Genomic DNA, 10,000 nt, shown 5'->3' with positions numbered 1-10,000 from the left:
GCCGATCATTTAGACGATAATCCGTGTAACATATGAAAAATGTATCAGCTAAAACGAACAAGGCCCACAATATGATAAATCATCACATTTGACCACTTTCATCCGTGGAAAAAAACTCTTTTCAATTCACACAACGAATTTAGTCGAATCTATTGTCACAGAACATAATGTGGATTTACTGTCTGTTTGTCCCCCCCCCCCCGGCCAGCAGCACCTCGCGCACCACCACCACCACTACAGCCACAGCGAGGACTACCACACGGAGAGCAGCAGGGGGTCCGACCTGTCTGACATCATGGAGGAGGACGAGGAGGACCTGTACTCCGAGATGCAGCTGGAGGAAGGCCGCCGGCGCAGCATCAACTCCCACAGCACGCTCAAGGTATCCACGGAGACGCACCTGGGACTGAAACACACACACACACACACACAGACATCCACACACACTGGCACACACATGCACACACACTCACACTCGCACTCACATGCACATGCACGCACGCACACACACTCGTGCACTCATACTCACACATGCATGAACTCACACGTACACAGGCACTCACACATGCACACGCACACATACACACACACACACACACACACACACACACACACACACACACACACACACACACACACACACACACACACCGATCTAGGGAACAGGTTGTCTGGGGAAGTGTGTGTGTGTGTGTGTGTGTGTGTGTGTGTGTGTGTGTGTGTGTGTGTGTGTGTGTGTGTGTGTGTGTGTGTGTGTGTGTGTGTGTGTGTGTGTGTGTGTGTGTGTGTATGTGTCTGCATGTATGTGTGTGTGTGTGTGTGTGTGTGTGTGTGTGTGTCTGCATGTATGTGTCTGCATGTATGTGTGTGTGTGTGTGTGTGTGTGTGTGTGTATGTGTCTGCATGTATGTGTGAGTGCGTGTGCGTGTGTGGGAGTGTGTGGGTGGTGGGGGCATTCGGGGACAGATGGCCTGGGGTCATTGGGTTTGGCAGGGTTTGCTGGCTGCTCCATGCTGACCTGCTGTGGGTCCGTCTGTCTGAGCTGCTCTCAGCCGCTCTGGGTCTGCCGCTAGACTGGGGCGATAACAGCCCTGTTAAGCGCCGGTGACAAATGACCACTTTTTCATGGGCAAAAAAAACAAACCACAAGTCAGACGGGAGGCAGACGCGGCCCAGGACTTGGTCTAGGTCTGGCAGCCGTGGGCTTGTGAGCTTGGCGAGCAGCGCTAGTGTCTGAGCGATGGGAAGCTTCCTGAGAACATGTCTAGGCGCCAGTGTGCTGTTGATGTCATGTCACAGCTGACAGAGAGACACAAATCTGTTGCACGTGAGTTTCAGCCCTTCACTGAACTGCCCTGCACCCCCCCCCCCCCCCACCATCCAACCCCCCCCCCCCCCCCCCACCACCCACCAACCCCACCACCCTCCAACCCCAGTACCCCCACCAGCCCACCACCCTCCAACCCCACCTCCCTCCAACCCCTAATACCCCCACCGACCTCCAACCCTAGTACCCCCACCACCCTAGCACCCCACCTCCCTAGCCTCCACACCCACCCAAACCTCCCATCCTCCCTCGCTGTGTTCATTTAATGCGTGCCCCCCGTCTGAAGACCGCTGCTAAACACAATGTTGTGTCTCTGTTTAAAAGAGTCATGGCATACTGCGCGCGCATGGGAATCTCATTTAAGTGAGTACTTAAATGGATTGGTGTTCATGAACTAATGCATTTCTTAATGTAGATGTATGGATATGATGATTTCTGTAATTTGAACTTTGGAGCGCGTTTTGTATGAAAGGACGATGGTGAATAAAAAATAGGATTTTAATCTAAATCAAGGGGATCTTAATCTGAAAACAAGTTGACAGCCTTTCTCTGTTCACATGTTGATCCTGGAAACAAGGCTGAAATGTATCTATTCATCAACAAAGGACCAATAATGTGAATCTTCCCCTAACATTACCACATAATCCATTCTACTTCCTCCTTATATATATATATATATATATTAGTGCTGTCAGTTAAATGCGTTATTAACGGCGTTAACGCAAACTAATTTTAACGGCGTACATTTTTTTAGCGCGCGATTAACGCAATTCTTTTATTTTTATTTTTTTAATATTATTATTATTTATTTATTTTTCTTCGGCTCAAAACAAAGAAGCAGTAGCCTGACTGCTATTTTCAAGGCAGTATCTCTGTATGTTCATCATTTAATTGCACTATAGGCTTTTTTTTTTGTATCGTCCTGTTTTGATCAGTATATGCCAATGTTGTCAATAAAAAAACATTTGCACAAGGCAAGCCGATGCACTTCTCCATGTTGATAAGAGCATTAAAATGAGAAAAATTTATGGGACAAAGAAATCAAGGGACATTTAGCATAGAATAATCGCGATTAAATATTTTTATCGCTTGACAGCACTAATATATTTATATATATATATATATATATATATATATATATATATATATATATATATATATATATACATATCTGTAGATAAATATATATATACATGTATTTGCATATATACTGTATTGATATTATTTGCCTATATATTTTGATTATAAATACATTACATTAATGTATGCCAGAGCTTCAGCTTGGATAATGAGTTTACCTCATTACCTCACTAGTTGAGTTTCTCTACTCTGATCAGGCACATTCTCATTCAGAAAAGAACAGAGCCACAATCCAATACACCTGTGTGTACAGAAATACGATGCCTCTGCTGGGAGAAAAGGCCTACATGCTGCTCATTGGCCTGAAGGAAACAACCATTCACTTTGTTTTTGGTTTGTCTGTGGTGTCCCTCAGCAGAAAACACTTTTTTCTTTTTCTCTTTATGAGTTGGATTGACCTCCTGTTCTTACAGTTAGGACACCAGTAGCTCTGTGAATTTCCTCTACAGATTCCTGGTCCGAGCATGCCATTTCCTCCTCACAGAAAGACGCTGCATGTGTAACTGCATTGCTACAAAGAACTAATTCTGTCTTTATTTTGTCTTTCCCTTACCGGTTCATTTCTGCTCTCACGCTGTGTTGTTCCCTACCTGCCTGTTCTCAAACCTCTGAAAACATCCCCCGCTATAACCACTATAAACTGTAACCACTATAAACTATAACCAAATCACTCCCACCCCCCTGCTTCCAACACGCTCCCGACTGAACTCTGACTCAAAACCGAATCTGATTCTGTGGGGACTGTGAACTCGCGCGCCGCCGCCGCCCTCTTGTGGCCGTGAAGGCGTACTACAGGCGGCAGGACTTGGCCGAGGAGCGGGACAACTGGGACCTTCAACGGGAGGTGGTGAAACAGAAGCCGCTCCGCAGCAAGCGGCTCCACAGCATCCCGGAGGTGGCGGAGGAGGAGGCCGATGGGAACGACGCCATGGGCCAGCGGCTGGGCCACGAGGACGGCTCCGGGGGCCGTCAGCGCCCGGGGACCCCCAACACCCAGAGACGGGACCACCACCACAACGCCTACCAACACGAACTGCAGCAGCAGCAGCAGCAGCAGCAGCAGCAGCAGGAGCCGCGCTCGCACGACCGCCTGCTGCGACGCCAGCGCTCCTCCCCGCGCTTCGCCGCCGGCTACGGCTACGAGCGCGGTCCGGGAAGGCCCAGCCGCCAGAGCACCAAGAGCCCCGACAGCGGGTTGGACTGCGGCAGCGAGGAGGAGGGCTCTCTGGGGCGGGGCTACTACTACGCTTACGCCGGCCCCGCCACCCGGGGCCCCGTCCGCGTCATCCACTGCGAGGGCCCCGTGGAGCGGCGGGCGCTGGCCATGGGCCGCCGGCGCACGCTGACGCGGCAGTGCAGCGTGGAGGAGGACTACTGCCGGGACGCGGCGCCACCGCCGCCGCCGCCGCCGCCGCCGCCGCACACGGCCCAGTCGGTGCACACGGGGGACTTCCGCAGCAGGGAGCGCACAGGGTCGGGCCGCAGGGGAGACTTGTGTTGGGAGGGCGCCCGCAGTGAGGGCTGGCTGAACGAGATGGACAGGGTGTGTTACAGCCCGCGCAGGGAGGCTAGGGCCCGGTCCATGTCCCGACTGGGCCGGGAGCAGCCGCTGGTGTGTGGTCCCACTTCCTCCTCCTCCTCCTCCTCCTCCTCCTCCTCCTCCTCCTCCTCCCCGTCCATTCCATCAGCAAGCTGCCGCCATGCCGTCCTCAATGTTGTCCTTGCTATGTTTTCTGTCTGTTTTTCTGTTTTATATATATATATATATATAATGGGCACGCCCCCATTATCTCCCTGATTTCCAGCCCCCCGTTTATTTTCTCATTTTTAAACTCTACTGACTCTGTGGTCTCATATTTTCGGTTGTTCTCCAGCGATTATTTCATGTGTTTTGCTTGGCCTGCCGCGAGCGTCAGGTGCAATGTTTTCCTTTTAATTTCGTTTTTTTGTTTCACGGCGAAGCTTTTGATTACCTAAAGGCCATTTCACAGGGTTTTGGCTTCTCATGTCTCGTAAAGAGGGCATGGCCACTGGAAGGCTGAGCAGCAGGTCAACCCAGGGCTGCTGCTCTGTGCAGTGCATGGGGGGGCGTCGGGGGGTGCTGCTCTCCCCTCTCTAGCTGCCCTCTCTCGCCCTCTCAGTCACAGCCTTGAGAAGACCCCCTCTTACTTGTAGACTCCCAGCATGTCTGCTTCCCTATTCTGAGCTCATTCAACTCAGCTCATGCTGCCTCTTCTCTTTTCATTTCAATCGGTCTATCAGTTGTCAACTGTAGGCTCGGTATCTGCACATTGTGCACATGTATTTGATATAGAATTATATTTAGAATCTCCTGTCCAAATCCAGAAATGTGTCTTATCCATTGACTTACTAACTTGCTTACTTAGTTACGTACTTCCTTCCTTACTTACTTACTTACATATTTACTTACTAACATGATTACTTACTTACTTACATACTTACTTACTAACATGATTACTTACTTACTTACTTACATACTTACTTACTAACATACTTACTTACATACTTACTTACCTCCCTACTTACTTTCTTACTTACTTACTTACTGACACACTCATGATCGCCGTCCTTACTGACGAATTTTCTTTCATCCGTAATGCCTCATCCACACCATCTCTCCTCTACTCCTCTCTCTCTCTCTCTCTCTCTCTCTCTCTCTCTCTCTCTCTCTCTGTCTCTCTGTCTCTCTGTCTCTCTCTCTCTGTCTCTCTCTCTCTCTCGCTCTCTCTCTCTCTGTCTCTCTCTCTCTCTCTCTCTCTCTCTCTCTCTCTCTGTCTCTCTCTCTCTCTCTCTCTCTCTCTCTCTCTCTCTCTCTCTCTCTCTCTCTCTCTCTCTCTCTCTCTCTCTCTCTCTCTCTCTCTCTCTCTCTCTCTCTCTCTCTCTCTCTCTCTCTCTCTCTCTCTCTCTCTCTCTGTCTCTCTCTCTCTCTCTCTCTGTCTGGCTTCCCTGGCTGCTGAGGCGCTGACATGCACAGAACAAAACCGACAGGAGCAAATGGTCTTTAGCTAAACACCCCGGCAGCCCCCCCGAGTCCACGGCGGCTTGTGTTGGCGGCTCATCGGTTTCTTTGGTCTCTCCTCTGTGTTTACAACAGTCTTTTTTTTAAACTTTTTTTGATTTACCCTGCCTAAGGACAAATGGAGGCCCAGACATTTGCCCTTACGGTTTCGTAATCATCTGTGCATTGTGATTATTATTATCATTTCTATTGTCCTTTCTTTGTCATTGTTCTTCAAATCACTGTGACTGTTCTCCATGTCGCGCTGCGGTTGTTCTGATCCACTGTGTGTCGTCTCTCCGTCCCTCAAGATCATCGGGAACTCTGCGTCCCACGGCCACTCGGACCGTCTGGACCACTCAGGGAGGAGGAGCGGCGCCCTTGGCAACCAGCGACGGCCCATCCCGTCGATCGGTTAGTGATGGTGTCATGGCTTCTCACCAGGAGGTCACTGCCTCGTGTCTCGAGACCTTGTGCTTGCCCCAAGGTCCCCGATAGTAGTCTAGCTGCACAACCCACACATGAGGGCTCCCACCCACCTGCTGCACACCGTTCCATGGTTGTTCTCCATCCATGGAAGTGTAACAATGCTCTGAGAGTTGCCTCACCCTGTCTGCCACCATGGCATCGAAGGCATTGCTGTTTTACGCCCAGTAACTCCAGAGGAAAATCTGTTGCTTTGTAAACCCTCCTTCTCCTCCTCCTCTACTTCCTCTTCCTCCTCCTCTTCCCCCTCAACCTCCTCCTCTGCCTACTCCACTTCCTACTCATCCTCCTCTTCCTCCTCCTCCTTATCCTCTTCCTCTCCCTCCTCCTCCTCTTCCTCCTCCCCCTCCTCCTCCTCCCTCTTGCCTCCCTCGCTAACCATTCAAGGCAATCTCATCATCCTGACTCTCACTGTGATTGGTTCGGGGGGGGGGGGGGATCATGGTTATTAAGCAGCATTCGTGCGGGAGGGCGAGTGGTAGTGGGTGGAGCTTGTGAAGGTAACACTGTGATTGGTGTCCCCTGTAGAGATCACCACGGACTGTCACAGTGAGGGGAGTGAGGGCCTCTCCCCTGGCAAGGAGGAGGGTTACTATGGCAGTGTAGCTCGGCGCAGGATATGGCGGGCTAAGTCCTCAGAGCATCAATATGGTATGTGGTCGACTGAATCTGTTGTGTTAATGCTAATGCAGGGAAGAATCAAACGAGAAAGGGGGGCAGAATGACGTTCTCTCTGTTGTCTATGCATGCAGCCGTGTGGCGAGGCTTAGGTCGGCTGGGATGATGGTGGTGCTGTTAGCCGTGGACAGAGAGCTAGCTTGCCCCGCTTTTGGTAGCATTAGCTTAGCCTTGCCCGGTGAAGAGTGCTGGGGAAGAAGAGGCCCCTTTTCCCTCATTTGGCCCAACTCCTCCTCCCCTTCTCCTCCCCCCCTGCCCCTCCCCTTATATGCACCTGCGGAGAATCCCGAAGCCCTGCCCCTTGGTGTCCAGTCCAACCACCACCACCACCACCACCATCTCTTCCCCTGCTGCCTCTCCTCTTGCTCTTCCCAGCTAGTACCCTGTATGCCCCCCCAGCCCCTCTCCCCTGTTCCCTCTGACACACACTCGCTTCAGACAAAAATTTGCAAGATTGCCACTCAAACCAACCATGACACATGACATCCCTCCAGCCAGTCAACGGCATGCATCATGGGGTTCTTATGCATGATCACAAAAACATGTTGACATTTCAGTGTTAAACGCGTCTCATTGAAATCCTCTCGTTCTGCTTCAGCTACTATCCCTAATAGCTGCCCGGACTAAACAATCGCTCGTGGCATCTTACATTTTCATCTCTCAGCTCCTCGCTGCTTTGTTTCCAGACTGGCTGAAGGGTGCGTCACCCTTCTCACCCTTCCCCTCGTCAACACTGCGTAGACGCTAGCCAGTCTCTGAGAGATAAGGCGGTGAAACAGCAATGAACCAGAGTGCGATGTTGTGTACTCCTCCCTTCATCTCCCCTGATGCCCATGGCCATGGGGGGCCCCTTGCACTATACCACCCCTTGCCTGACCAGTTCTTCCCTCCCTGTGTTTGGTTGTGTTTGCATATGTACATACATCACCAATTTAATATGATGTGCATGTATTTACCTGTATGTCAATTATGGCACCCATTGCACTCCTGACCATCCCTGGAAGAAGGGATCCCCGACTATACGTTTCTTCTCAATATTTCTTCCTTGCCAATTTCAAGGGAGTTTTTTCTTGCCCTTGTGAGGGCTTGGGTAAAGGGGAGCGACATAAATATTTGGCCTGTTAAAGGTTGGGTATGGAATTCTCTTTTTTGGCCATTTTTGCTAAATTACTTGAAATCCTTATCATAACCCACTTACAGCCACTGAGTTAGAAGTACTGACAAGAAAATTAAACAAGTCAATCATCTGTGGAACGGGCAGGGCTCGAATAACTCCAACAACGTCAAGTACGTCAATCAAACGGTCGTACTGCACTCCCCCTCCCCCGCTCCCCGCGCGTGACCCCTTCGTGCACGTACTCAAAGCTCGTGACCCAGAGCAAGCTTCTGTTTGTTGTTATCCTGTGGTAGCTACTGGAGCTAGCTGACTAGGTAATCCACATTTGGACCTAGCACTAGAAGACAACCCTAAACTCGCGCATCTATGTTCGCGCTCGTGCGTGATTGCCCGTCCATGTACTTGGAATGGGTGGAGTCAGAGTCAGCATCGAAGGAGAGGGGGAAGGACCATTTGAGTTGTGTGTTTTCAAAATCTGCTGGCGTTTCGCAAATCCCATACCCAACCTTTAAGCCCTTTGAGACTGTAATGGTGATTAAGGGCTATACAAATAAAATTGAATTTAATTTAATTTAATGCACCAGCAGCATGTCAGATCATTAGAAAACATCCATACTGTGTTGGATGTATCGAATTGGATCAGATCATAACACCAAAGACATCGAGACAAGGTCCACCAAGCTTTATTTGCAAAATCTAACATACTGAAGCAGAATACTTAATTTCCATGCATGCCAGCTACACAACAGAATAAAAGTGAAAAATAACATTGAAGAATAGATCCCATTGTGTAAGATTGAGCCGCTCCCAGTTGGTAGGAGGGAGACTTTCAGAATTTAAAAGACTTGTGAAAATGATAAAATGATAGTGTTCTGTACACTATAACTAGATATAGTATATAACACTATAACTATGGCTGAGCAACTGTCCGACGCCAGCTAGCATAGCTTGACTGGCTTGAGGGGCATGAGTGGGTTGGGTGGAAGGTAGATATAATTACATGGTAGATACCGGATGTGATTTAATTGTTAACATTATAGTATAATGTTATCATATTATCATATAATAACCATTATCAATCAGAATTGACTTCCGATATTTTAAGGTTTTAACTAGTTCATTACTAGTGTATTACTCGTTTTAATGCTAGTTTAAATGAATCAAGAGGTTATTTAAAGCGGCACAGTGATTCAGTGTGCTGTATTTGTCCTCAGGAGACTCAGTAGCTGCGGCGCTCTCGCGTGTGTGTGTGTGTGTGTGTGTGTCCTGTGTTTCTCCAGACGGGTACGGCGTGGGGTCCGGGCGACGCCCCGGCCGCGCCCGCCGCTCGTCCGACTGCTACGAGGAGTCGGAGGCGGACGAGATGACCCGCATCTTCGTGGCCCTGTTCGACTACGACCCGCTGTCCATGTCGCCCAACCCGGACGCCGCGCGCGAGGAGCTTCCCTTCAAGGAGGGCCAGATCCTCAAGGTGCCCTCCGGCGTAACCGCAGCCTCACATGACCGACCGCACACACAACCTCCTCCGTCACAAGCCGGCTCGTTTACAACCCCAGCCCCCCACCCGACCCCCTACCTGACCCTGCCTTTAAGTCTGAGATCAACTGCCTAATCAGCAGGCTACCAGGGCACCTGCTTGATTAGAAATCAGGGTTTATGCATCATCATGTGCTCAACCGAGAGAATGTCTTCAACACGCAAAAACAAAATGATATTAATATTTATATTTAGCAGACGCTTTTAACCAAAGCGTCTTAAAACCACACACAACGATGGCGGAGTGAACCACACACGGCGACAGCCAGCTCGTCAGGAGAGCTTGGGTGAGGTGACATGCTCAGGGCCACCTCAACACTTAAGCTAGCTAGCTTAACAAGTCACCCGCTCTACCTCCCAACTTACAAGTGGGCTCTTTGGTTCTCCTTGAAAAAAGGCCATACCCAAACGGATTGTATTTAGTCCCACAGATAGAAAATGGTATTGGACGTCACTCCGAGACATACTGAAGAGGCTTCATGCTTTTTCCTGCGTCCTGATAGGGTTAACAATGTGGGCAGTATAGGAAGTGATGTTCTTCTTTCAGTTAATGTTCTCTTCGCCAGTCAATCGCATTGAATAACCGTGTTTGTGTGTGTGCATGTGTGTGTGTGTGTGTGTGTGTGTGTGTGTGTGTGTGTGTGTGTGTGTGTGTGTGCCTCTGTGTGCGTGTGCACGTGTGCATGTATGTTCACCA

The 10,000-nt window shown here is 49.8% G+C and overlaps 1 protein-coding gene across 8 annotated transcripts in view; it reads left to right on the top strand.

Moving 5' to 3' along the window:
* The window catches only part of rimbp2b (RIMS binding protein 2b), an 81,349-nt gene that overhangs the window by 60,804 nt on the left and 10,545 nt on the right, over nucleotides 1-10,000 (top strand). For all 8 annotated transcript variants that reach the window (XM_060054993.1, XM_060054991.1, XM_060054992.1 and 5 more), the window contains 5 exons: nucleotides 212-382; nucleotides 3,252-4,079; nucleotides 5,798-5,900; nucleotides 6,501-6,623; nucleotides 9,048-9,238. In XM_060054993.1, coding sequence (XP_059910976.1) covers nucleotides 212-382; nucleotides 3,252-4,079; nucleotides 5,798-5,900; nucleotides 6,501-6,623; nucleotides 9,048-9,238 — 1,416 coding nt within the window. The remainder of the gene's footprint in view (nucleotides 1-211; nucleotides 383-3,251; nucleotides 4,080-5,797; nucleotides 5,901-6,500; nucleotides 6,624-9,047; nucleotides 9,239-10,000) is intronic.

Source organism: Gadus macrocephalus, chromosome 6 (genome assembly GCF_031168955.1).
Source record: "Gadus macrocephalus chromosome 6, ASM3116895v1".
NCBI classification, from domain to species: domain Eukaryota; kingdom Metazoa; phylum Chordata; class Actinopteri; order Gadiformes; family Gadidae; genus Gadus; species Gadus macrocephalus.
The sequence above is the reverse complement of the archived record's forward strand: the minus strand, read 5'-3'. Positions and strand labels throughout refer to the sequence as shown.